We start from the raw sequence: 27,525 nt of genomic DNA on the forward strand, positions 1-27,525 counted from the left end.
AGGGGCAGCCCATGTGCCGCGCTCGCTCCCTCCCACCCTGCTGCTCCAGCTCCCGCTCCATTGTCTGGGAGCTGCGGCCGCGGGCGGGCGGCCGGGCGGGCGGCGGCGAGGACCCAGCCGGCCGGGTCGGGGCGGTGCGGAGCGGGCGCGGGAGATGCCGGGCGGGCGGGGGCCACCTGAGCCGCCCGCCTAGTGCCCGCCCTCCACGGGACGGATGTGCGCCGGGATGGCGGGGCGCGCGGCAGCTGCTCCCCGGGGGCCCGGCGGCCCCTGGCTCTGCCTCCTGGTGGCCCTGGCCCTGGACGTCGTGAGAGGTCAGCGGGAGGGGAGGGGCGGGGCGAGGGGCGGCCGGGGCCGGGCTGGAGGGATGCGGAGAGCCCGGAGCTGCGGGTTCCCGGACTGAGCCCCGAGCCGGGTCGCCCCACATTGTGCCCTGAGGGCTGGAGGTCTCACCCCCAGGATCTTGCCCCCCCAGCCGCGCTCCTCTGTGGCTTCCCGCACTCGCGGAACCCGGCAACTCTTCCTGACCCGGGATCGGCCGGGCCCCGGGCGCTCACCGCCAGCCCTCCCACCCCCGCCGGGTCCCCGCACCTTCCGCGAGCTCCCCTGCCGCCCGGGCTTTTAACCCGGCTGCCCCTGACCCAGGCGCGCCGGCTCCCTAATCTGCGGTGCCCACGGCTGCACCCCAGTGGCTCCTACCCTCCTCCCCCCACCACCAACCCAGCCCCCACGGGAACGGGGAGCAGCCCCTATGCCTGGGACCTGCGAGGTGCGCAGCCGCCTTCCCCTTGCCCCAAAGAGCAAGCTGACCTTGGAGTCTCCAGGGATTGCCCCATCCGTGCCTTCCTGAATCCTGCGGCGATCCCTATCACTGGAGGAAGGAGCAGCGACTCTCCTGTGCCCGGGGTGGGGGGTCAGACTGCCCTTGGCAGGGCTGTGGCTGCTAGGTGGATGACACCACAGAAGAGTGGAGGTGGGGGAGGGATAGTGAGGCATTCACTACCCCCCTCACCCTCCCCGTGAGAGCTGAGCTCTGGGTGCTGGAAGTCCGTGGGAGTCAGGCCACATAGCATCTTATAATTATCCTGGCAGTGAAATAGGAGGAGGACCGGAGGTCAGGGGCTGCCCCCCGGGAAGCCCTAGTCACTTACCTGTTACACTTGGGGGCAGGACGGCTGGAGCCTCTCAGACACACGCTCCTTGGTGGGGAGGGTCTGGAGAGAGGTTGAAACCATCTTTCAAGCCCAGGATGGGGCACGGAGGAAGCTGGCTCCGGGGCTGCTTTCAGCCACCTGCTCCCCTCCCCAGGGGACCCAGCAGGAGCCCTAATAACCCCTTCTAAGAGATGAGGAAGGCCTTGTCACATCCATTATTCAGTAGCAATAACCCCTCTCCCCCCAGACAGCACTCCGCACTTTACAAAGCCCTCCCCTCTTCACGGTGTCACTAAATGCTCATTCTACAGGTGAGGAAACTCAGGCTCTGAGATGTTAAATGATGGACCCAAGCTTCACGGAGTCAGAATTAAGATGTACACGCAGTCCTCCAGGCTCCCAGAGCATCATCTCCAGGGAGAGCTGCCCAGCTTGGGGGATTCTGGAATGAGTAGAACAAGTCCCCCTGTGAATAGACAGGAAGACAACTAATTCAGATGAGGCGACTAGCCAGGGAAAGACTGAGGGTACTGGTGAGAGGTCCCGCAATCAAGAAGGGCTTCCTTGAAGGAGGAGGCAACATTCACCCCGGACTCTAAGGGAGGAGGGAGAGACCCACAGTCCAGGGAGCACAGCCGGCAGTGGTCACCCTTGCAAGCAGCACAGGGAGCGGAGGTGAAGTATCCCTCTGGGTGTAATGCCTGAGCTCTGACTCCCGGCAACACCTGTCTCCAGCCGGGTGACCCCAAGGCAAGTCCCTCGACCTCAGCCTCATCTTCCACACCCGTAACGTGGAAATAATAGTGACAGGGCTTGGGTCTCAGAGTTAGTACACAAACTGAAGAGTTAATATACGTAAAACGTTTTAAATAGTAGTCTGCATGTAGTTAGTGTACAAAAATATTTATTCTTATTGGGGCTGACTAATAGTCGGTACAAACCCAATATGGTCTCCGGGGTCCTTTGCCCCTCTAGTCACTGAATATTTTGACTCTCTCCCCAGGCTCATGGGCCCCCTGCCCCCGCCCCAATCCCACTTTTGCACTCCAGTACCCAGTACTGGGTACAGAGGCAACCCGTGCAGGGTTGCCATGGTGATGATGGAGGGGAAGGCTGGGTGGATGCCCAGACAAGTCTGGCCAAGGGCTCAGGGACAGACAGCATCTCTGCTTCTACAAAGCCCACCTTGTCGCCACCTTTTACTGCGCAGGCTCTGTCTAGGGAGAACTGTACCCTACAGATGCCTCGATATCAGAGGCAAGTAGGTAAGAGGGCAGGAATGAGGGTGAAATGCTGAGAAGGTTCTGCTCAAGGGAGGAAGGTCTGAGTCTATGGAAGGTAGAAGGAGGAATGGTTTGGAAGCTGGCATCCTGTCTGGGATATACCTTCAAATCCTGGCCCTGTCACGTGCTACCTGTGTGAGGTTCTTTGAGCCCCCAGTTTCCTCATCTGTGAAATGGGACAACTGTGCCCCCAGAACGGAGCTCAGTTCAGCCCTGCCAGCTCTGGAGCTGTCACCATCCCTATCCCTTCTTCCTCAGTGGACTGTGAACAGGACCCCTTGGATCCTGTCTACCTGCCTGCGGCCCTAGAGCTCCTTGATGCCCCTGAGCACTTCCGGGTGCAGCAGGTGGACCGCTATCCACCTGCCAACTCCTCTCTGGGCTCCAGATCTGAGACCTTCCTGCTCCTGCAGCCGTGGCCCAGGGCCCAGCCACTTCTCCGGGCCTCCTACCCGCCCTTTGCGACACAGCAGGTAAGGAGACGGCACCAGGGACTCCCCGGCTAAAAGGATTCAGAGCTGAGGGCTGCTGTATGTGGCTCCGGAGTCCCCCCAGCCCCAGCTGTGCTCCCCATCATCCGGAGGCCTGCAAATGCCCTCTCCTGCCAAGCTGGGGCTGGAGGCCTGGCATCCCATCTTTCCAGATCTTGCTTCCCTCAACCCCCTGCTTTGTGAACACCCTTATTCTCCCTCCAGGTGGTCCCTCCACGGGTCACTGAGCCCCACCAACGGCCAGTGCCGTGGGATGTGCGGGCTGTGTCAGTGGAAGCGGCTGTGACCCCAGCAGAGCCCCACGCCCGCGTCCTCTTCCACCTCAAAGGGCAGGATTGGCCGCCGGGGCCTGGCAGCCTGCCCTGTGCCCGGCTCCACGCCATTCACCCTGCAGGCACTGCTCACCGAGCCTGCCACTTCCAGGTGAGTGGGCGGGCCCTGCCTAAGCTGCCCGGCCTGCTGTGCCGACCAGAGGACGGCCCTGGGGTAGGGAAGAGAGGGCTTACCACCCCCAGCTGGTGTGGGAGTCACAGACCACCTGACTCCCTTCCTGCTCCGCTAGCTTTCATGGGGACCCTTTGAGAGGGTGGTTTAGGGACCCTTAAGGAAGTCAGTCCGTTGGTGATGCCTTTGGGCAAGTAACTTAATTTTCTTGGGACTCAGCTTCCCCATCTATAAAATGGAGTAATAACGATGCCTACCTCGTGTGGAGCTGGAATAAAGAATGAATGAAATGAACGCAAGAATAGCTTTTAGCCCAGCGCCAGCGCCTGGCACAGCGTGATCACCCAGCAAGCGTTCACACTGTTGTTAATATCACTTTTATAATGGCAACTTCCACTGTTTTGGGGGTCTAGCACAGGGATCCACTGGAAAGAGGCATTTTGAGGGCTTTGGGATTCTTAGAAGGCTGGGGTGTAGTCAGGGTGGTCCCAGGGCGTAATTAGGGGGGAGGCACTGGGATTGGCTCACTTTGGAATGAGGCTGTTCCCACAGGCAGAAGCGTGGCTCTTGGATGAGTTCCGAGACCTGGCCCCAGTCACGTGACTGGTTGGCTGTGTCACTGTGGCCGCTGCTGGTCCTGCAGCAGGAGGACCCCTCCAGCTCTGCATCTCCTATCGTGGATGCTGGGACTCGCCCCCCCCCCCCCCCGCCCCTGCCATGCCAACCGTTGGCTGTTGTGTGTTTGCAGCCATCCCTAGGCGCCTGCGTGGTGGAGCTGGAGTTTCCCTCCCACTGGTTCTCCCAGGGCTCCAGCACGCGGGCCGAGCTGGCCTACACGCTGGAGCCCGCAGCTGAGGGCTCTGGGGGCTGTGGCCCCGGCGGGGAGGAGGACGCCAGGGAGCAGGCTCTTCCGGTGGGCAGCGTGGAGCTGCGCCCCGCGGACCCCCCGCGGTACCAGGAGGTGCCCCTGGATGAGGCGGTGACTCTGCGGGTGCCCGACGTGCCCGTGCGGCCCGGCCAGCTCTTCAGTGCCACCCTCCTGCTCCGGCACAACTTCACAGCCAGTGTCCTGACCCTGCGGTGAGAACGGGGCTCCTGGGGTGGGCTGGAGGCAGGGGCCTCTGCAGGAAGACAGGGCAGGTGCCTTCTCCTTCTGGGGTCCTTACTGGAACCCTTGATCTCTGCAAACACGAGCCCACCAAAACCCCTCCAGGCCAAGAGCCGTGATTGTCCTGGCAGCAGGCAGGACCCAGCAGCGGGGCACAGCCCTGAACTTGGAGTCAGAATAGGAAGCTCCCCTTCCCCTGTCACCTCCTTGAGACTCCTTGTCCAGTGGGGCTGACGATGCCTTCTTCACAGGGCAGCTGTGAGGGCTTTAGGGAGGGAAAACAGGAGACGACTTGGAAACTGGAAAGTGCGGTGCCTGGGAGTGGTTAATGCTCTAATGGGATGTTTGCCCCAGTCACATTCATCTGCATGTTCTCCTGCCTGCCCCTCACCTTTGGACAGAGCCTGCTCCTCCCCCACAGAAAGGCTCTCCTTTTTGTGTCCCCTTCTACAGGAAGTTCCCCAAAGTAGCCCCCCCACCCCCATTCCACTGATGAGGATTTGCAGAGTATGACGTGCCTCTCTCTCATATTTGGGTTTGTGTGTGTCCTGTCCCTGTGCATCTCCCAAGTGCCTGTCCCGTCCCCGTCTGTCACACTGTCCTGTGCTCACTTGCACACTCGTTAGATCTTTTGTAGACACTTAAAATATGCAAGCCCTGTGTCTCCACTCTGGAGCTACAGAGAGTAGCAAGGCCCGGTCCCCACCTGGCACTAAGGGGACCAACGGGTAGGGAAGGGAGCTGTACGGCATGCGCTGGGGGATATGCTCTGGTGGAGGCACAAGGCGCGGTGGGGGCCTGCATTAGGGGCGGAGCAAGGGAGAAATCCATCCTGCCCCCGGAAGAGCTTCCTAAAGGAAACTATTCGAGTTGCTGGAGGCTTGAAGAACGAGCAGAGGTAGAAGGCTGAACGCACCGCCTGAGCAAAGACTCGGGCATAAATGGGCTGTGGGTGGGGGAAGAACTTTCGGTGTAGCTGGGGCAGGGTGACAGAGATGTTACAGGCCAAGACGAAACCAGAGCAGATCCTGGAGGGCCTCGATGCCGGGATTAGACTTGACGCTGGGGGCAGCGGGTCTTTGGGTGCTGGGGTCTTTGGGTGCTGGGGAGAGCTGTGTGGCATGACGCGCATCGAGATGGGGTCCTTGTGGATGGGAGGATGGTGAGCAGGAGGTTCCGACGGGAGTCAGGGAGGCCAGACAGGAGGCCGGTGCCTGGAGCCCCTTGAGTTGCTCCTCGTTCGGTCCATAGTCTGGCACCCGCCTCGACACACTGGGCCTGCGTCCTCTCCCCAGGATCAAGGTGAAGAAGGGGCTGCACGTGACGGCTGCCCGCCCCGCCCAGCCCAGCCTGTGGACTGCCAGGCTGGACCGCTTCAAGGCCTCCAAGCACCACACGACTCTCATCACCTGCCACCGTGCCGGGCCCACGGGGCCAGACTCCAGGTGGGCAACTCCCTCCCCGGAGGAGCAGGGGAAGGAGTGAGCGGGTTTCTGGGGCCCAAGGGAAGGGGGCTGCCACGCCGCCTCCGTAGCCCCACGGGAGCAAGCACAGAACAGACTCCTTCAAGGAAGCAGCACAAAGCAGACAGTCATTCGTCGAGCTCCTACGTATCCGTGTCTAGCTGCAGCTACCTGCAGTGAGTGTCCGTGAGTCTTAGTCACGTGATGCCAGCCTATCCCGGCCACTCAGTTCCAGCCCTCACAGCCCCTACCCTGCCTCCCGCAACCACCAAGTGGGGCCCTTTTTCTGGCCCATTGATAGTTCCAAAAAAGCTCAGCTGTGGTTAACATGATCTCTGATTTACTCTCTGAGCCTGGGCCGAGGCCGTCAGCATGGTAACGCCTGTTTGAGTCCTGGTTCCGACACTTTTGGGTGAATAATCACGGGCAAGCCAGTTTACTTCCGCCTTTACCACCCCCCCCCAAGCCTCAGTTTCCTCACCTGCAAAATGGGGCTAATAATGCATCCCTCGGGGTTTGTGAATATGAAATAAGATCCTCTATGGCAAGCATCCAGCAAGTGGTTTTTTTGTCTGTTTTTTTAATGTGTTCTTTATTTTTGAGAGAGCACAAGCTGGGAGGGGCAGAGAGAGAGGGGAAGAGAGGATCTGAAGTGGGCACTGCGCGGACAGCAGAGAGCCCCATGCAGGGCTCAAGCTCAAGAACCGTGAGATCATGACCTGAGCCGAAGTCAGGCGCCCAACCGACTGAGCCACCCAGGCGCCCCAGCAAGTGTTTGATCGAAGGAAGCTATGAGGGTTATTATTCAGGGGGTCGAGTGCCGGTCCTGGGGCTTCGAAGTGACTCTTCCTGCTTGGTAGAAATTGACACAGGTGCTGTTGCCACCTGAATGGCCATGGAAAGCAGAAGTCTGAGTGGAGAGGGCCCAGGAAGGCAGGAGAGCAAGCAAGCTTTCCAGGGGGGTGGTGAAGTGATTACACGGACCTTCCAGAAGCCAAGAGCATGTAAGAGCTTGGGCCCTGGAGCCAGGATGCTTGAGTTTAATCCCAGCCCTGCCGCCTTTCACTCTGTGACTTTGGGCAAGTTCTAGAACTTCTGTACTTAAGTTTTCTCATCTGTAAATCGGGGATTGTCTTAGGACCCACCTCATGAATATAGCAAGTGCTTACAATAGGCGTGTGGCCACTAGCAAGCACTCAGTCTCTCTCTCTCTCTCTCTCTCTCTCTCTCTCTCTCCCTCTCTCTCTCCCCCCCTCCCTCCCCCCCCCTCTTCTGGCCAGCAGCCCCCTTGAACTATCCGAGTTCCTGTCGGTGGACTTTCTGGTGGAGAATGGCACTAGTGGGGGTGTGGCGGTCACTCGCCCTGTCACATGGCAGCTGGAGTACCCAGGCCAGGCCCCCGAAGCAGAGAAGGACAAAATGGTGTGGGAGATCCTGGTGTCGGAGCGGGACATAAGAGCCCTTGTCCCACTGGCCAAGGTAAGGAGTCCCCCACCTGTGCTTGGCCAGGCCCGCGGCCAAGTGAGGCAAAGAGGCTGGGGCTAAGCTCCTCCCGCACCCCCAGGCTGAGGAGCTGGTGAACACGGCTCCGTTGACCGGAGAGCCGCAGCGTGTGCCTGTGCGCCTCGTCACTGTGGACGGTGGGGGTGCCCTGGTGGAGGTGACCGAGCACATCGGCTGCGAGTCGGCCAACACACAGGTCCTGCAGGTGAGTGGCACACGCCGACCCCGTGTGAGTGTGCCCAGTGATGGACCTACGCCTTCCCCACTCAGGTCCCCGAGAGAAGTTTCTTAGTGACACCAGAAACCTCAGCGGGGGAACCCCAGATTCAACTTCCTTTGTTCCCACCGCCTCTGTGCACAGTCAGGTGGGAGCTGTGTAACCCCAGCAGCCCCAGCTTAGGCACCTTCTCGTTCATTACTGCACTGACAGATGAACTGAGCTGGGAGAGCTCAGAGCACTTTGGGGGCGCCTGGCTGGCTCAGTCAGTAGAACACGCGACTCTCGATCCCAGGTGTGTGAATTTTAGCCGCGTTCTACATAAAGCCCACTTAAAGAGTATATACCTTGAGATCGACAGATTTTAGTTTGAAAGCCATTTTTGTTATCAGCTGTGTGATCGGTTAGCTGTGTGATCGTGGACAAGTCTCTTAACCTCTCTGAGCCTCGGTTTTCTAAGCTTTAAAATGGGAATATGTTATTCCGTTGCAAGAATTAAAAGCATCAGTGATAATTATCAGAGCCTGGTAACGATCCATGAGGTAAAAAGACAAAAAGGGGAGGGCGACTTTCCACACTTTGAAGTTCAAAGAGGAGAAGCCCAGAGCCCGTGTTTCCTAACTCCTTGCTGCCTGCCTGGAAAAGGCGTCTTGCCATTTATGACGCCGCTTTGGCCCTGTGTGCGGTTCCTTCCTGAGGGCTCTGGGGTGGGTAGGTCTGGCCTGGCTCTCTGCCTTCCTTCCTGTGGTGGGTTGCCAGGTGGCTCCAGCAGGAAAGCCAGAGGCCAGCACTAATGAGGAGCCAAATCTGTGGGCTCCAATGCTCCTCGGCCAGGAGAAAGACTTTGTTATACGCGGATAGCCAGTTTCCCCAGCTGAACCCCCGGGGTGAACTTGGGGGATGGCTGGTTCCTCCAGAGCGGATCTTGACTGCATGGCAAAATCTTCGTAATCTTAAAACATGCCAGTGACATGCACCACGAATTTCAGCCCTGCCCCTTCTCACGGCGAGGGGTCAGGGCAGCCCTCTGTGGTCCACACCTGTCTCCCACGACTTAGCCCAGCTCCTGCCCTCCCGTAGGTGTCCGAGACCTGCGACGCTGTGTTTGTGGCTGGCAAAGAGAGCCAAGGCGCTCGCGGGGTGCGGGTGGACTTCTGGTGGCGCCGGCTGCGGGCCTCGCTGCGGCTGACGGTATGGGCCCCGCTGCTGCCCCTGCGCATCGAGCTGACCGACACCACCCTGGAGCAGGTCCGAGGCTGGAGGGTCCCCGGCCCAGCCGAAGGGTGAGTGGAGGCCTTGGCGAAGTCGCTCTGGGACCGAGAGAGGTTGTAGGGAATGTGGCCTTGGTCCCACGCACCGGGGCGGGGGGGGGGGGTGTCTAAAAAACTACCCGGTTGCTTCCGGTTCCTCCTACCCACCCGCCTTTCACCACCCAGCCTCTCACCACTTCATTTGTAGTTGCAGACCTCCACCCTCCTTGCCTCCCTCTCCCTCTTCCACGCCTCACTTCTCTGAAGGATTTATCACTTTCTAATGACTGTAGAACCTCGTTCATCTGTTTGTGGTCTGTCCACCCCCTTCACGCTCCTCCCCGCGATTAAGACTTGAAGGCAAAGGTTTTTGTCTAGCCCGTTCACTGTTGTGTCCTCAAAGCCTGAGATGGCCCCTAGCTCAGTGAATACTGAGAGTCCCGCCAGAGCCAAAGGTGAGGCTCCTCCTCGCCTCCCCAGGAGCCAAGAGTTCCAGTTAGGAGCAAGAGGGCAAGAGTGGCTTGATGGACAGGCACAGGCACCAGTTAGGAACGGGGTTGTGGCGCCTCGCCAGCGGGGAGAAGTGTGGCTGTGCTCGAAGAATGGTGCCACCAGTGTGTGTGTGTGTGTGTGTGTGTGTGTGTGTGTGTGTGTGTGTGTGTGTGTCTCGCTCTGTCCCTCTCTTGCTCTCCAGTGGGCGGGGCCCTCAGAGGCTGGGGGCGGAGCCCGAGCTGACGCCCCGCCCCCGGGCCCTCCCCTCCCCACAGGGTGCCGGAGCCCGAAGCTCCCGCGGTTGCAGAGGAGGCGGAGCGGCGCGCCCGAGGCTGCCGCCTGCAGTACCAGCGCGCAGGCGTGCGCTTCCTTGTCCCCTTTGCGGCCCATCCGCTGGACGGCGGCCGCCGCCTCACCTACCTGCTCGGCCCCGATTGGCTGCTGGACGTGTCCCACCTTGTGGCGCCGCACGCGCGCGTGCAGGACCCGCGTGTAGCCTCACTGGAGGGCGGACGCGTCCTGGTGGGCCGGGAGCCCGGTGTCACCTCCATCGAGGTGAGCAGACCCCCTGGCAAGGGTGGAGGTGCCCCCCGGGAGTGTTCATGGGCAGGTATGAGCCCAGTGGGATTGGGGGCTGGGGGAGAATAGGGTGGCCCTGTAATGGGGGATATCCTCCAAGAATGAAGGGCTAGGGGTGGGTGTGTGGGGGCCAGGTCTTGAGAGAGGAGGAAACTGTCCCTGGGCATGGGATTGGGGTCCAGGTATGTATAGGGCATATGGAGTGCAAAGGGTGGGGAAAAGCAGCCCGTGCAGATGCTGGGCCCAGGGCGGAGGGCCCAGGGAGGACCCTCCGTTGACTCAGACCTGTCTGTGTACCTACCACCCCCCACAACTTGTAGCTCCCTCTCACCCTCAGGTGCGTTCCCCACTGTCTGACTCCATCCTGGGGGAGCAGGCATTGGCCGTGACGGATGACAAGGTCTCGGTGCTGGAGCTGCGGGTGCAGCCGGTGATGGGCATCTCACTGGCCCTGAGCCGAGGCACTGCCCACCCCGGGGAGGTCACAGCCACGTGCTGGGCACAGTCAGCCTTTCCCGCCCCAAAGCAGGTGACAGCTGGGGGTCAGGGGGATGAGGTCAACATCTCCAGATGGGGGCTAATGACAGGGGGGTGGGAGGTACCTGGACCCCTCACCTTAGCATTTTCAGAATGAGGTCTGACTGCCCTATAAGGTAGTGAGCTCTCTGCAGCTGGAGGTGACCAAGCAGTGGCTGGCTGGAGTGTGGCAGTGGGAGGTTGATTAGATGGCTCTGAGGACCCTCCCGATGACTCAGACCCCAGGGCTGAGTGGCAGACAGGTGATTGACGCACGTCCCCTCTCTCCCTGTGTTTTGTCCATTTGCCTGTGTCTGTTTTCTCTCTGATCTCTCCTCCGTGTGGCCTGTCTCTGTGGGAGTGGTCTCTGTGTGCATGCGTGCGTGCCCTCGCATGTCTCTGCCTGTGTCCGTGTGCCCCACAGGAGGTGGCCCTCTCCCTTTGGCTGTCCTTCTCTGACCGCACCCTGGCCCCCGCTGAGCTCTACGACCACCATGACCTGGGACTGTCTGTCTCAGCTGAGGAGCCCGGTGCCATCCTGCCAGCCGAGGAGCGGGGCGCCCTGCTCGGGGTGGTGGTGAGTGGGGCGGGTGCCGAGGGGCTGCCCCTGCACGTGGCTCTGCACCCGCCGGAGCCCTGCCGCCGGGGCCGCCACCGTGTGCCGCTGGCCTCCGGCACCGCCTGGCTGGGGCTGCCCCCTGCTCCCACCCTGGCCCCCGCCCTCCCATCCAGCCCTGCCCGGAGCTCTCCAGCCACGGAGGCCAGCACGGGCCGTAAACGATGGGAGGCGGGCGGTGTTGGGGACAGGGGGGGCGTGAGGGGCAAGTTTGAGCTGGCAGAGGAGGAGGCCGGAGGGGAGGAGGAGGAGGAGGAGGAAGCGGAGGAGATGGTCCCCGCCCCTCAGCGGGTCACCGACCTAGAGCTGGGCATGTACGCTCTGCTGGGCATCTTCTGTCTGGCCATCCTCATCTTCCTGGTCAACGGTGTGGTCTTCGTGCTGCGCTACCAGCGCAAGGAGCCCCCCGACGGCGCCGCCGACCCTGCCTCCCCCCAGCCCCACAACTGGGTCTGGCTGGGCACTGACCAGGAGGAACTGAGCCGCCAGCTGGACCGGCAGTCCCCCGGCCTGCCCAAGGGGGAGGGGGGCTGCCCCTGCGAGAGTGGGGGAGGAGGGGAGGCCCTGACCCTGGCCCAGGCCCCCTCCGGGGGCACCGCCGGCTCCTCGAGCACCCTGGCCCGGAAGGAAGCCGGGGGGCGGCGGAAGCGCGTGGAGTTTGTGACGTTTGCGCCAGCCCCCCCAGCCCAGCCGCCTGAGGAGCCCGTGGGGGCCCCTGCCGTGCAGTCCATCCTGGTGGCCGGCGAGGAGGACATCCGCTGGGTATGTGAGGACATGGGACTGAAGGACCCCGAGGAGCTGCGCAGCTACATGGAGAGGATCCGGGGCAGCTCCTGACCCCTCCCCGCCTGCCCGGCCTGCCCGGCCCAGCACCATCGGCCGCCAGCCCCGGCAGCCTCCTGCCCACCCTCTGGTGCTCGCTGATCCAAGTCCCCCGCCTGGTCACTCGAATGGACTCCCACCCAGGCCCCCTCTGCCCTGCCCCCCCATCATGGACCATGCTCGTGAGGAAGGGCTTATGCCCCTTATTTATGGGAACCATTTCATCCTAATGTCGGGTACAGAATAAACTCAAGGAACCCCCACCTGGGACTGCTGCTGTCTGTGTCCTGGGGAGAGAAGCGAGGGGTCGGGGGGGAGGGGGGCGGCGTGCTCAGCCCCTATCCCTGCTGGGACAGCTTTGAGAGACTGGGCCCTGAGCTGCCCTCTCGTAGCGACCAGCGATCCAGATAAACAGGAGGGCCGTGGCAGCCTGAATGCTGGCCAGGAGGAAAAAGTAGAGGTCCATTCGGCAATTGTTGATGTTCCCTGGGGAAAAGGAGGGGTTGGCATTTGGGTTGGGTCGGGCAGGGCTCCCCTGGGACTGGCCGCTGAGAAGGTGCGGGCAGTGGGCGGGCAGACAGCCCTCTAGCATCTGGCCTGTTTCCTGTGGCTTCTGTAACTCCCTGGTTGCTAGCTATTCTTTACGGGGCTTAAAACACCAACACAACAGGGAAAGGTAAAGGTGGCCCTTCAGCCAGAATGACAGACTTCCAGATGCAGGAAGGAGCCTTGGAGGCCTGCTGAGTACACGGGTTCCTTTTTGACAGTTAGGGAAACTGAGGCCCAACGTGGGGAAGCCACATTGTGGGCGACTGGCCAAGTCTGGGCTAGAACCCGGTTCTCCCGAGTCCAGCCTGCGAATTTTCATTCTGCCCGGGGTCAAGTCACTTAGCAGCTGCCACGACCCTTCTGAGCCTCCCACCCCCAGGGAGGGCCCCACACTCACCGAAGTCCTTGGGGCAGTACAGCCAGCCCCCTGGCAGTGACAGGAGTGCCACGAGGCTGGAGCCCAAGAGTGAGCCCACTCCTGACAGGCAGAAGAAGATGCCCATGATGGCACCCTGCATGGAGCGAGGAGCCTCCGAGTAGGCAAACTCCAGGCCTGCAGAGGGAGGGGGGTGGGATCAGGCCGGTGGAGAGGCAGAGACGGGGTCCGAGGCCCCCAGCCCACACTCAACAAGCCCCCACCCTGGCCTCCCTGGCAGGACCGCCCCCTACGTGGCTAGGACGACACCCATGCACCACCGACCCCTTGCCTCCGCCCTGCTCGTCTGTTCCCCTCCACCTGGACGCCCCCACATTGCTCTGTCTCCCCTCCTCCTCTTCCCTCTGCCCTGGACCAAACTGCAGACATGGTTATTTCCTGCCCAGCCTCTGCAAACGCCTCTTAAACTCCCCTGCCTCCTATCTTCCTCCTCACACACTCAGATGGGTCTAAAACACGTCTAATGGGATCCTTTCCCTGCAAAAGTCTCCTACACTGGGTGTGTGTGTGTGAGACTATGGCCCCCAGAAGAAACTTCAACATCCAGGTTTGGCCCTGCACCTCCCAGCCTTCCGGATACTCCCCACAAAGCTCAGCTCTTTGCCAATGCTGTTCCCCTGCCTGTGACCTCCTTCCTGCCACCTGCTGAGTCCTGCCCCCGCTGCCCACCTGCCTCCTCCCCACCTCGTCCCCGGGCTTTCCCAACACCCTAGGGTCCCTTCCACAGTCCTCCACTGGGTTTACCGTCTGGGTGATGCCTCCCAATTCTGAGTCCCCTCCCCGAGCCTAGCCCTGGCCGGCAGCTGAGTAAGCTGCTCCCTGGCTGAGTGAAGAGCCCACGCCCACCCTACGGCTCTGGCTCACAGCCCGGCCGGGGAGACAAACACGTGCTGCCTTTCTGACAACGCAGCACCCCATGTGCCGGGACAGACATTGGCAACAGGAGGAGAGAACGACTCCCTCTGCCTGGGGGGCCTCGGAAAAGGCCATACGGAGAAACTGGCATTTAGGCTTAGAAGGGAAGGGGAAACGGTTGTTCACTGTGAACCTGAGGCAGAGGAAACAGCAAATGCGCAGACCCGGGGGATGAGGAACACGGCACCAGGGACCGTGTGGGAAGTCCTTACGGGAGCGTCTTAATCCCCTCCAAATCTGCAGTGCCCATCACGGTGCCCGGCACAAACCAGGTGCTGGGAAGTCCCCACTGGGTGAAGGCAGCCCCACTTAGGGAACCTGGCCTTCCTCCACCCACACGAACCCGAGAAGCTGTGGCTGTGAGGCCGCTGACTTGGCCCGAGGCGGCACCAGGCAGAGCCCATCACTGGTGCGAGAGCAGGGGGAGGGGTCCAGCATACCTGGGATACTGGCAAAAATCTCACTGATCCCGATGAGCAGGTACTGAGGGACCTGCCACCAGATGGACAGAGGTGCTGCGTAGTACACATTCTTCCCGATCTGCTGGGACACCGTCTCGTTCCGATGGATGTACTGTAAACGCTCCATCTCTAGGCCTCCTGGAGTGGGGGGAAGGGGGGGACTGGAGTCAGGCCCACTGTGGGCAGCTTAGCCCATGGCAGAGCTTGGCATGTAGTAGGTATTCACTAGGTAGCCGAAGACTAAGCAGCAGGTAAGGAAGAGGATACTGGCCCAGGGGCAGGGTGGAGGTCCCAGATCTGAGTTTCAACCCTTTGATTTTTGCCTTGGCTGCTAGGAAGCTCAGAAGAGGTTTTGTAGTCATTCACAGGGACAACTTGCATTAATTGAGAGCCTGTTATGTGCTAGGCATAATCCAGTGAAGAAATGGGCAGAAGTCATGAATAGACACTTTTCTAAAGAAGACATCCAGATGGCCAACAGGCACATGAAACGATGCTCAACATCACTCCTCATCGGGGAAATACAAATCAAAACCACACTGAGATATCACCTCACCCTGATCAGAGTGGCTAAAATGAACAAATCAGGAGACTATAGATGCTGGTGAGGATGTGGAGAAACAGGAACCCTCTTGCCCTGGTGGTGGGAATGCAAACTGGTGCAGCCGCTCTGGAAAACAGTGTGGAGGTTCCTCAAAAAATTAAAAATAGATCCACCCTATGACCCAGCAATAGCACTGCTAGGAATTTACCCGAGGGATACAGGAGTGCTGATGCATAGGGGCACTTGTACCCCAACGTTTATAGCAGCACTCTCAACAATAGCCAATTCATGGAAAAAGCCTAAATGTCCATCAACTGACAAATGGATAAAGAAGTTTGGTTTATATATACAATGGTATACTACTTGGCAATGAGAAAGTGAAATCTGGCCTTTTGTAGCAACACGGATGGAACTGGAGAGTATTATGCTAAGTGAAATAAGTCAGGCAGAGAAAGACAGATACCATACGTTTTCACTCATATGTGGATCCTGAGAAACTCAACAGAAGACCCGGGGTGAGGAGAACGAGGGGGATAAATGTTACAGAGAGGGAAGGAGGCAAAGCATAAGAGATGCGTAAATACTGAGAATAAACTGAGGGTTGATGGGGGGTGGGAGGGAGGGGAGGGTGGGTGATGGGCATTGAGGAGGGCACCTGTTGGGATGAGCCCTGGGTGTTGTATGGAAACCAATTTGACAATAAATTTCGTATTTAAAAAAATAATATGCAGTCTTGCATATGAGATAAAATAAAATTAATTAAAAAAAATAAAATTAAAAAAAAATGAGGTTAAGCACCCAGCCCACAGTTACGCAGCTAATGAGTAGCTGGGGCTGGATTTGAGAGCCCCGGTGTGTCTGATTTCGCTGCTGGCCCCGTTTCCGTGCGACCACACAACTTGTGTCCACTTGCAGGATCAAGTGTTACAGAATGGTTTTCTAACCTGGCTTGCAAAGCTTCATTTTCTCTCCTTCCCCTTCTCTGCTTAGGAGGCAGCTGTGCTGTAGTGGAACGAACGCTGGATGTGGTGTTGGGTGACTCAGGTTCCAATCCTGGCCCTGCCACGCTGGCTAGCTGTGTGACCTTGGGTAAACCCAAGCTCTCTGAGACCCAGTGCTCACGTGCAAGGAGTGAGAACAAAATTCCCGGGGTTGCTTTGACGATGAAACAGGACAGGGTGCATTAAAGCACGGCACCGAAAAGAAACGTGGTTTGGTTTTCATCCTTGTTAACACGATACTGTTTATCGAGCTTGAATTCCCCCCTGCCTCCTACCTGTGATCCAGGCACAGTACTGGGGGTTTTACGGGCTTTCTTGAATCCCCAGAACACTCCTGCTAGACTACATTCCGTGAAGGCGGAGGCCCGGTCCTGCACCAGGGCTGAATCCCCATTGTATCCCCATTGAGAAGATGGCACTCACAGACGCTAAGTAACTTCAGAACCATTCAGTTTCTAATTGAAAAGGACTCAGGTTTGTGCAGTAGCACAAAAGGCTTCTTGACCATTTTATAAATGGCTGCAAATCCTTTAGAACTGGAGGAAAGAAGAGAATAAATGATAAATTCTTTCTTTTTTTTTTTTAAGTGGCTGAGTGTCTGAAACATTCATCGAGCCCATTGACTGGGTGCCCATGGGCACCAAATGAAAAAGAAAGAAAGAACCCTGGCTTTAGGGAACTTCCATCCCACTGAACACCTTATTCCCTCTCTTGGCCTGAGTTTCTTCACTCGCCACGACGAGGGGAGGCTGGACTGGAGGAGGAGGGTCCCCTTCAGCTCAGGCCCTCTGGGAAGCCAAGGTGGCATCCGTGGCAGGAAGGTGTTCTTGGCCCCGAGCCCACGGCTCCAGCATTAGCCCGAAATGGAGCCAGCCTCCCCCGACCCCAGACAAAGGCCAGCTTCCCTCCCAGAGTCCCTCCACTCACCTGCCACAACCACGGAGGCAAAACCAAAGAACATCCCCAGTGCCATCTTCTGCAGGGCCGAGGGCAACAGCTTGCAACGCAGCAGTAAAGGGTCGAGCAAATGATCCTTCACGGGCACCAGGATCAGCACCACCACGACGTTGGCCAGGAGGAGCCAGGCTTCCGGGATCTGGGCGAGAGGGAGCCAAGCAAGGCAGGCTAGCGGAGCAGAAAGGGCTCTGGGCCGGAGTTGGGAGAACTGGCCTCCAGACTGTCCCTGGGTGGGCCAGGGTCGGCCCTCTCCCCTCTCTGAAATGCACATTCCTCAGCTGTGGAAATCGCTGATGGGGTTAGATCAGGGAGGGCAGATGGGTTCCTCTAAGTCTACCAATGGGGAGCGGCTGCCGGGTACATTCTTGGGCCCAGCACGAAAACATGTCAAGGTTCATCAGTGATGTCTTCCCTGGGCAGGGAACAAAGGTATAGCGGCCAATGTCATTTAGCTGCCAGTTCCTAGGACCTTTGATGAGTCTTTGGGATGCCAAAGAACTGGTTTGGAAAGTCCCGGTAGAAGGCAGCATCTGGGCATCCGGGGGTCCCCGAGAGTGAGGGGACTCAGGATAGAACTGAGGGTCCCCGGCGCGTCTATCTGAGGGCCTGGCGGAGACGGGTGGGAGCAAAGCCGGCCTGAATTCTTCCGAGCAGTTGAGCATCTTGGCAGGATGCCTGGGCTGGGGCACAGCTTTACCCATCCCCCAGGCGCTTTTCCCGTTCCCTGAGGACCCCCTGCCCCCTGGGTGTGGAAGCTGCTTCGTTTCCTTCTCTTCTCAGAGGAGGAGGCACCCAGCGGGGCCTGAAGTGGGGGGCTGGACGCCCACGTGGTCTCTTACCTTGTAGCTGCTGCCCTCGGCTCTCAGAGCCACGGAACTGTTGGACGGGTACTCAGGGAAAATGTTCGGGATGTGGAGGTGAAGACCTTGCAGGACATACGTGGACTGCATCTGCCAAGAGAGGTGGAGGCCTCACCTTCAGGCCGGGAGACTCCCAGCTCCCAGAGGGCCATTCTGCAGCCGAGTTCCCCGCGGTCCCCTCCCCCAGCCTGGGTTGGGGGGAGGGGAGCGGGGAGCTGATCTCCCTCCCCTCCTTCCTCCTCGGGGAGCCAGGCCCCGTAGGGGAGCTTCCTGCCTTCCTGTGCTCTGCTCCCAGGCCTGTGCGTTGCGTGTGCAGCCTTGTCCCAGAGCCTGGGCACAGCTGGTCCGACTCACATTTGTGTCTCCAGGGCCTGGCACAGAGCGGGCGTGGATAAGTGGTTGTTGACGTAGGGAAGATAATGACATGGCTGTCCCCACGGGGAGCTGGCATTTGACACCGAGGCCAGGCTGAGTCCCACAGGCTGACACAGCACAGACGCCGCATAGGCACAAACCCACCAGAATGGCACTGGACACGGGTGCAGGAGCAGGCTCCCGGGGGGGGCCCACCGCCCACTGATACCCACAGGTATCACCCCTTTGGTTGCCGTATAACACAGGGGATTGTATAACACACAATCCCACAGGAGGGGCAGGGGAGGGCACTTGGGTCGCTCAGGACCGCGGCTATTTACCTGGTGGTATGTAGGATGTCAATATTCTGACAACCAGTATGACTGACAGTTAGCCACGGGCACCTGCACCCCATGTCCTGTCCCATCATGGACACCTTCCCTGTGCCACCCCCAAGTAGCAGGCTGGCCCTGCACAGCCCCCATCTTCTGTAACTCAAAACAAGCTTCTTACGAAGGGGATATGGAAGGCGATGACCTTGTGGTCTGGAGGGTAGAGGCTGGGGTAGGCTGCTGTCCACCCTGTGCGCACACACACGCACACACACACACACACACACACACACACACACTGCTAACCTTCCCCTCAGGAAATGGTGGGGAGTAGTAGCTCTCTAACCTGGCTGAGTACCAGCATCAGTTTCTTATTCTAGAGACTTCCCCCAGCGGTTCTCTTTCAGGGGTCTGGGGTAGGACATGGAATCCGTTTTTTTAAAGCTCTGCAGGTGGTTGTGAGACCACTGGGGTGGGGGATCACTGCTGCCATGTATTCAACCTTCGCCCCTAGCTGGCCGGGAGGCATTGAGCAACGGGCACACCTTCTCTGGGCCTCAGATGCCACGGCCGAGAATCTGAATGCCGTAGAGCTGTTACAGCCTCGAAGCCACCTGTTTTATACATGAGGCCCAGACAGATGGGGGTGACATTCACGTCATGGGGCCTCAGACCTGTCTCCAGAGTTCCTCATGCTATTAATTATCAGGATGGTGGGCCCGGGAAGGGGGGGCACCTGGGCGGTTCAGTCGGTTGAGCATCTGACTTCGGCCCAGGTCATGATCTCGTGGTTTGTGAGTTCGAGCCCCACATCAGGTTCTCTGCTGTAAGCACAGAGCCCACTTCGGATCCTCTGTCCCCACCTCTCTCTCTGCCCCTCTCTCTCTCTCTCAAAAATAAACATTTAAAAATTATCAAGATGGCTTTGCGCCAGGCCACACGTAGCCCCAGTTCACTCTGTGAACCCCTGACCCCCTTTTCACATGCTCCGTGAGAGCCGAGCCCAGTCGGGGGACTGGGGAGCCAGTGTCGCCAGGACGAAAGGTCAGGACACTCACCTGGAAGTACACCATCCAGTAGGGCACCAGGGTCACCATGACGGGCAAGATCTTCACCAGAACCTGGAAGTTGGCCATGTCCTCTTGCGGGGTGGGGCCGGGCTGGGGAGACCTCTGCGCAGGCAGCGTTTGGGTGCCTTGAGAGTCTCTGTGGGGCCACGGCAGCAAATAAAATAGCAACCGTCATCACCACCGCCACGGCCATCGCCAGCCCCTAATTTAATCTTGCTCCCCTCTCACCAGTGACCGTAGCCATCACCTCCAAAATGACCCACCTCCTCCCTCCACCAGGAGCACCACCTTCCCCAGCCTCAGCATCCTCACCGTTATCGTCTTAGGGAGACGATCGCCCCCCAGAGCCAGCCTCCCGCAGTGCTCATTACACTCCCAGTCACCGTCCTCCCTATTACCTCCTCTCTCGTGCAGGTGGCTGATCAAGACCCATCCCACCCGAGCCGTGGCCCCGTGGTCCCGGAGAAAGTAGACCAGTGACTGTGGCGAGCGGAGTCTTGGGGGATTTTTGGCTCGCAGCATCAGTTTTCAGTGGGAAGCAGGGAAGTCCCTGTCCAAGCCTGACTCAGAGAGGCTGGCCCAGGTTTGATACGCCCCCCAAAAACCCTGCTTGCTGTCTCCAAGTCCAGACTCCTCCACAGGCAACATTACAGCCCTCTCCCTACCGGATGAGGAGGGAGGGAGCAGAGAGGTAGGGGTGCAAGGGAAGTGATCGGGGAAACAGGATAGATCAACCACTGCTATGACCTTTGCCCTTTGCCGCATCCTTTGAAAATTAAAACTTTTCCTTAATGCTTATTTATTTGGGGGGGGGGGAGAGGGGCAAAGAGAGAGGGAGACAGAGAACCCGAAGCCGGGTCAGGCTCTGAGCTGTCAGCACAGAGCCTGACACGGGACTCGAACCCACGAACCGCAAGATCTGAGCCTTTGAGATGCCAAAAGGGATAACACCAATGTGGTCATTTCCAAAGAAGGGCCACCATCACCTTCTCCCCTCCCCGTATGTGATGACACTCTTCCACTAATGGGTGATTAGTTCCCCTGCCCTTGAATCTGGGCCAGCCATGTAGCTGTGCTGACCAAAGGAATGAGCAGAAGTGATGCTCTGGGATTTCAAGCCTCCTGAAGGACCAACAGCTCCTGCTTCCTTCCCTTTGGAACATTCTCTCTTGGAAAGCTCCCTCCTCTGGCAACCCAGACACCTTGTTGTGGCAAGCTCCAGCCACAGGCGTGAGGCCCCATGTCTGTGCTGACACCTCAGAGCCTGGAGCCTGCTTCGGATTCTGTGCCTCCCTCTCTCTCTGCCCCACCCCTCCTTTCTAAAATAAATAAAATAAACGTTAATTTTTTTTTTTTAATTTTAAAACAAAACCCCACAGCAATGCACCAGCTTGGAAAAACATGTTCCGCACCTTTCCCGCCTCGATCCCACCGACAGGATCTGTAACTGGCTCCAAGGCCTCCAAGTCGGCTTGGCGTAAGCAGCCAATTAACTTAGGAAGGAGAAGAGCAAAAGGAAGGCATCGTGCATTTGCAAGATCAAGAACCTCCCTCCCTGGGATGCCGGCTAGTGGAGTAGGAGCAAGTTTGGCTGACTTCTTAGACGTTCTCATACCTAATGTCAGGGTGGTGTTGTATCCCAACAGCCTTTGCTGGTACTGTCTCCGTCATCACCGCCTCCCCTGCCACGGTCGGTCGCCATTGATTCGCTAACAAACACCGCCACCTCTACCTTCACAGGCACCGTCACCGTCAGGACCATTAACATCCTCTCACTTTCTACAGTTCACCCACTGCAGTATCACCACCCAGCACCTTGACCTCCGTCACAGTGGGCAGCTCTGGTCCCCGGAGAGCAGGTTGTCATAAAGGGTTACCGCGGGAGGTGGAGCGGAATGTTCTTCCAACTGGACTGCGCCTCCCCGGGAGAAGCCCCGCCCTTCCCCAGGCTCCGCGGCCCCCTTCGCCACGAGCCCTCTCCTCACCTGGTGGAGTGTCGGTGCCACAGCCGGGGACAGCAGTTTTGGAGAGCAAGTTTAAGCATGGAGGACACTTGGCTGCCTGTGGGGGGCTTGGTGACAAAGATGGGGGTGGCAAAGAGGAAGATGAAGAAGGCCAGGCCCACGCAGCCCACGGTGATGCCGTAGCCCAGCAGGAAGTTGACGTTCTGTTGGATAAAGGCCACCACCAGCAGCGACAGCACGGCACCCACGTTGATACTCCAATAAAGCCAGTTGAAGAAGCGGCGACTGGCATGGCGGCCAAGATCCATCACCTGCTGGGCAGGCGTGAGGGTAAGGGCCCAGGAGGTCCAGGGGCACCCCGCCACGATGTGCCTGCACCCCCTTTCCCACAGAGGCACTTCCTGGGTCAGTGGGTGAACATTCCAGCACTTTCCTACCCCCGGATCACTAACTAGACACTCAATAAATATCTATGCATTGATTGAATAAACCTTTCCCTTGGGAGTCACTTGTTAATGACCAGGACATTTGGCACAGCTGTTTTTTCATGCTCGCGGCTCACGGCGCCTTTTTATGTTCACCAAGTAGCGCACACAACAGATGTCTGATGCCACTTTGCTCGTTTCCGGTTGATTTCTCCCTTTGTCTTTGACTGAACAACCTTTATACGCATCACCTTTGTAATCGGAAGAAGGCCAATAAAGATCAGGTCTGTTCCGCATTATTAAATATGATGTACGCGTCTTACTGAAAAAACAGTTAAAAGTCTAATTGAGAATCTCCTCTGCAACTTGGAGATGCAGAGTTTTCTATTCTGGCTCATCCCTTCCCCTCGACTCGCTCCCTCTGGTATACGGGCAGTCAAACAAGGTTGGCATATCAGCGAAAACAGAGGTGGGCTTGGACACAGCCCCAAGAGAGGGTTCTGGCCTGGTGAGAAAAAAAAACACAAAAAAAAAACACAAAAAAAACCCAAACAAAACCAGGCCCCCCAGCAAGGGCAGAAGGACTGAAAATCTTTACCCAGGATTTGGATCAATCTGCAACAGTCAGGCCCCAGGCCCCCTTCCGGTCTGCTGGCTCGGGTCAGCTGCACTGACTGATCCCACCTCTCCCAGACCCCGGTCCCAGTTCTGACTCTGTAGATCTGGGGCAGGGACCAGGCGTCTGCATTTCTAAAAGGCAGTGAGGACTAGAGGTCAGTTCTCTAGGTGATTCTGTGCACATTACACCCGTCGCCCTTTCAACAAACCGCCACATCTCAAAACCCAAAAAAAAGCTCTTTTTGTCAAGCTTTACTTTCTGTAACTGCGTGGGGGGAAAAAGTATGTATTTTGTTCCTTTTCCAAATATAAAATTAGAGTCCATACGGATGCATCCCCTCGGAGGTTCTGAGGGGTCCTCTCGGCAATGGAGAAGGAGGGGCCTGTCCACTCAACGAGAATTTTTGCTGTCGACTTTCAAGCAGAAAATTAAATAAGTCCTATTACGTGCAGCCACTTCCATTTAGTCATTGGAAGTAAATGAATACGACAATTGCAACTCTAAGGGGAAGACCAGCAGCCCATTCAGGATATAAATGAGCTCTCCCAAAATGAGCACTTTGTCAAGAATGATGGATGGCCCTTTCTGAAATCAGCAAGGGTGTTCAAACCGCAGCTCCTGGGTATGGCTGTCTGCCAGATGGTGCCAACTTTTCCCACCCACACATCCTTCATCTGACCGCCCCCCTAAATTCTGCAGCAGCCCCTTACCAGTCTGATGTACCTACTCCTGTCACCCCCATCCACTCTCCACCGCAGCCAGAGACATTTTTAAAGAACTCAAATCCAGTGAGGTCCACCCCTGCCTGAAACCATTTCAGTGTTTCCAGCCTGTCCTACGTCAGGTTTGGACCCCAGGGGGCAGCCTCCCAGTCTGGCATTGCCCCACCCAAAGGCCAAGCTCAGAAAACAGGAGAATGTTCGAGAGCAGTTATCACTGTTGATGTCACTGGAGTTCTGCCACCAGGTGGAAGGAGAGACAGGGGGCACTGGATGGCTGAGGCTCTCTGGAGGTCAGTGAGGTCAAGGGCACAGATTAAGGGCCCCTGGCAGTATACCGGATGTCAGTGAAAGAGTACAACGAAGGGAAGAAGAGGGATTCCTATTGGTCGATGTTGGGGATCTCCTAGTCTGAAGGCAGGTCGACAGCATCCAAGGACTGGACAGGCTGCCCAGGGGGCACTGAGTCCCCCGTCACCAAAGAATCCAAACAGGCCGGATGAGGAAGTCCTTGGCAAGGACACTGGAATTGTGGATGCCAGCTGGATGCAATGATTCTTTTTAAAATGTCGCCCTTTATGGTGGTGAATACATACAATGAAAGAACATTTGAAAAACAGAGACAATGAGGGAAAAGTACAATTAGCCCAGTGGCCTGACCACTGCTACAGTTTTTTTTCCTGTTTCCCGTTTTAGCTGATTCCTGGTCTTTTTTCCTATGGAAGGGCTGGAAGGCTGCCCTCCGGGCTATAATCACATTCTGCATGCAGTTCTGCCTCGATTTGGCTCACTAACACCATAGCTGGTTTAATCATATTACATATTACTTAAAATTATTGTCTAACATCCTACTGAGGAAAGCTATGAAAACATAGCCACGTGGTTAGGCATTTACTCATTTGTTTAGTAAATATTTACTGAATTTCTCCTATGTGCCATGCTCTGTCCAAAAGCATACAGAGAAACACTCATCAGTTAAAATATTTGCCCCAATGCTCCTGGGTAGTGAGTAGCAGAGCTGGGATCTGGACAAACTGGCTTGAACCAACCTTTGCACTGCTGGTGAGGTAGAGGCTTTCTCCTTCCCTAACCGCCCCCCCCCACCCCTATAACACATAAAGATGGGGCTCATGGGGGCGCCTGGGTGGCTCAGTCTGTTAAGCCTCCCACTCTTGGTTTCTGTTTAGGTCATGATCTCACAGCTTCGTAGGTTCGAGCCCCATAACGGAGGCTGCGCTGACAGCACAGAGCCCGCTTGGGATTGTCTCTCTCCCTCTCTCTCTGCCCTTCCCCCCGCCCCTCAAAATAAATAAATAAACTTTAAAAAAATATGGGGCTCATGGTGGGGCCTGAAGTCCAGCTTCCCACTCTTTGATCTGCTCTCTGTGTGACCTTGGACAGGTTGATCAATATCCCCAAACCTCAGTGTCCTCACCTGTAAAATGGACACAATAATACCACCTACCTCCGGGATAGTTAAGAGAATTAAAGGAGTTACAACAGTGAAGGTGGCTCGTGGAGAAAAGCAACTACCCGCTACGGTTATCGCCATCGCGGCCATCGTGACTGTTAGAGTTGGCTCCCCCCGCCCCTCTTCTTTCGAATAAGGAAACCGGGCGCAGAGTGGGGAAGTGGTTTGCCCGAGGTCTCCGCTGGCTCCCGGTCTCAGCCCCCACGAACCCCGCGGGCCCCGCGCGTCGCCTGGGCCTCCGCCCGCCGCCACTCACCTGGTCGGCCCCGAAGGAGGTGAGGTTGCTCCGGATGGAGCTGGCGGCCAGGGCGAGCAGCAGCAGCCCCGAGTAGAGCGTGGGCGCGCAGTACAGGGCGGGCGAGGCGCGCGGGCAGTCCGGCGACGGGCAGGCGGGCCCCAGCGGCGACTCGGGCACCTCCCCGCAGAAGGAGCGGCGGCCGTCGAGGAAGGCGGTGGCGGCCAGCAGGCTGGAGGCGGACAGGTAGAGCAGCAGGCTGAGCGCGATGGCGCGGTGGCGGCCCAGGTAGGCGTCGGCCAGCCAGCCGCCCACGGGCGCCAGCAGGTAGGACGCGCCCAGGAAGACGAGCGCCGCGCGGGACGCCTGCTGCCCGTCCCAGTGGAAGCGGGCGCTGTTGAGGTAGAGCACGAGGTTGGCCGAGACGCCGAAGAAGGCGGCGCGCTCCAGCGCCTCCACCAGCAGCACCGCGGCCGCCGCCGTCCGCCGCCACCGTCGGGGCCCCCGCGGCCTGCGCGCCAGCAGCGGCCGGCGCTCCTCCCGGGCGCGCGGCGGGGGCATCCTCCGCCTGCGGCCCCCGAACGGGCGGCCCTCCCTTCTCACCCGCTGTGGCTCACCCCCTCTCCCCCTCTGTCTCCCTGACCCCTCTGCCTGGTTTTCTTCTTGCCGCCTCTGCGGCTACCCGGTCTCTGCCTCCCCGTCCCTGACCCTCAACTCTCCCCCTGTCCCCTCCACCCACCCCTGACTCTCCCTCCTTCCTCCCGCGGCTCTTTTTCCCCCTCCTCTCGACCCCTCAGGCCCCCCTGCCGACCCCTCTTCGCCCCACTTCTCCGCCCCTCCTCCTCCTCTCCTGTGGATCTCCCAGTCGTTCGCCCGTCTGAATTGTCGTCCCTTCCCCCTGTGACACCTGGCGTGTCCTCTGGGGGAGGCGGCCCTCGCACAGGGCTCGCTCTGCCCCCACCGGCCTTGCTGTCTCCTCCACCTCCTCCTTGCCCCCTCCCTCCCTGCCTCCCCTCCTCCTTGGCCCCCTCTGGCTCTGGCCCCCTGCTCGGCTGAGGCCGCCTCCGACCAGCTTTGTGCTTCTTGAGAAATTCTGGGCTCTCCTCGCTTCCCCTTTCTCTGGCCAGGCTGGGTCACATGGTGCTGTGGGGTGCTTGGGAGAAATGAAAGCCTGGGTCACAGGGTCTCTGCCGGCCTGGCTTTCTAAAAACCTCCCTCCTTCTCCAGACCACTCTTCCCACCCCCACCTCGGGAGCCCGGGAGCCCGGAGGACTTTTCCATCTTTCACTTTCGCTTCTTCCCTGGAACCCACTTTGGCTGCATCCTCTTTCAGTCACTGTCCAAAGCTACAGTGAGGGAACTACCAAAGCCATCTGCATCATGTGGTCCCCACCCCCGCCCCCGCCCACTTTACAGATGCAGAGACCAGAGACCCAGAGGGAGGACCTGTAGGCAGGGAGGGTGGGGATTACCATCTCGGCTCGTGCTAACTGAACCAAGGGTGAACCACTGTAGGGGCTCGTGAGTGACAGGGGAAGCTCTCGGAACGCAATTCAGATTGTGTAACTGCCATCAGGAGGAAGGAAGCGGGGACACCTTCAGGAAGCATGTGGTGCCACAGAGGGCCCACGAGTGAGTCGAGATTTAGAGTGGTCTGGACCTCAGACCAAATCCAAACCGGGCCTCAGCACGGCCTGCTCAAGAGACCTGCGATGCACTGAGATTAAGAGCTGGCCCTCAGGTGCAGCCTAAAAGCCCAGAGAGTTCTCACTCCCGCCCTCCTCCAATCTCACAACAGCCCCGGGGACCTTCTTTCCATTCCCCCCAACTGCTGAGCTCTGCTTCCTGCCAGAACTGCTCTCCCTCCGGAGCTCTGCATGGCCGGCCTCTTCTCTTTATTTGGATTTCAGCTGAAATGTCTCCTCTTCATAGAGACCTTCCTGACGGTCCTAAGTAGTTGCCTGCTGGATCCCCAGCACCCTCCATCTGTCACACCGTCTTGTTTTCCTGTCTTCAGAGCACAGAATACTTGTTCCATTACTGGTTTATTGTCTTCCCCAATAGAGTAGAAGTTCCATTCGGTCAAGGACATTGTCTTTTTTTTTTTAAAGAATTAATTAAAAAAAAATTTTTTTTAAATGTTCGTTCATTTTTGAGAGAGACAGAGAGCATGAGTGGGTGAGGGGCAGAGAGAGAGAGAGAGGAAGACACAACTTGAAGCAGGCTCCAGGCTCTGAGCTGTCAGCACCGAGCCCGATGCGGGCCTCGAACCCACGCACCACGAGATCACGACCTGAGCCGAAGTCCGACGCTTAACGGACTGAGCCACCCAGGCGCCCTGGATGCTTCCAAGTTTGGGCCATTATGAATAAAGCTGCTTTGAGCATCTTTGAGCAGGTTTTCACGTGGATGTCATTTTTCAACTCCTTTGGGTAAATCCCAAAGAGCGCGATTGCTGGATCATATGGTAAGAGTATGCAGAGTTGTGCGAGAAACTTGCCAAACTGTCTTCGAAAGCGGCTGTGCCGTTTTGCATTCTCCCCGGGGATGAAGGGGAGCTCCTGTTGCTCCCAGTTCTTGCTGGCATTTGGTATTGCCAGTGTTCTGGATTTTGGCCATTTTAATGGGCGTGTAGTGGCATCTCATTGTTCCTTTGATTTGCACTTCCCTGATGA

At 58.2% G+C, this 27,525-nt stretch overlaps 2 protein-coding genes across 3 annotated transcripts; one reads left to right on the plus strand and one right to left on the minus strand.

Annotated features, from left to right (window-relative positions):
- The first annotated feature begins 153 nt into the window (after positions 1-153).
- Positions 154-12,101, plus strand: TMEM132A (transmembrane protein 132A). 2 transcript variants are annotated; one of them, XM_042958150.1, is made up of 11 exons: positions 154-314; positions 2,696-2,910; positions 3,133-3,351; positions 4,121-4,452; positions 5,776-5,925; positions 7,224-7,422; positions 7,508-7,651; positions 8,744-8,946; positions 9,681-9,960; positions 10,322-10,513; positions 10,925-12,101. In XM_042958150.1, the coding sequence occupies exons 1-11, from the start codon at positions 215-217 to the stop codon at positions 11,951-11,953; spliced, it is 3,063 nt and encodes a 1,020-aa protein (XP_042814084.1). In that variant the 5' UTR covers positions 154-214; the 3' UTR covers positions 11,954-12,101. The 2 variants fall into 2 exon arrangements, with proteins under 2 accessions (XP_042814084.1, XP_042814085.1); XM_042958151.1 differs by having other exon boundaries at positions 7,227-7,422.
- A 17-nt stretch (positions 12,102-12,118) lies between these two features.
- Positions 12,119-25,596, minus strand: SLC15A3 (solute carrier family 15 member 3). Its single transcript, XM_042958152.1, has 8 exons — positions 24,872-25,596; positions 21,403-21,692; positions 19,406-19,553; positions 17,641-17,751; positions 16,772-16,940; positions 14,279-14,437; positions 12,885-13,040; positions 12,119-12,424 (listed from the first exon to the last, which is right to left on the minus strand). Exons 1-8 carry the CDS (start codon positions 25,409-25,411, stop codon positions 12,270-12,272), a joined length of 1,728 nt encoding a protein of 575 aa, XP_042814086.1. The 5' UTR covers positions 25,412-25,596; the 3' UTR covers positions 12,119-12,269.
- Positions 25,597-27,525: the final 1,929 nt, after the last annotated feature.

This window comes from Panthera tigris, chromosome D1 (assembly GCF_018350195.1).
Source record: "Panthera tigris isolate Pti1 chromosome D1, P.tigris_Pti1_mat1.1, whole genome shotgun sequence".
NCBI lineage: Eukaryota > Metazoa > Chordata > Mammalia > Carnivora > Felidae > Panthera > Panthera tigris.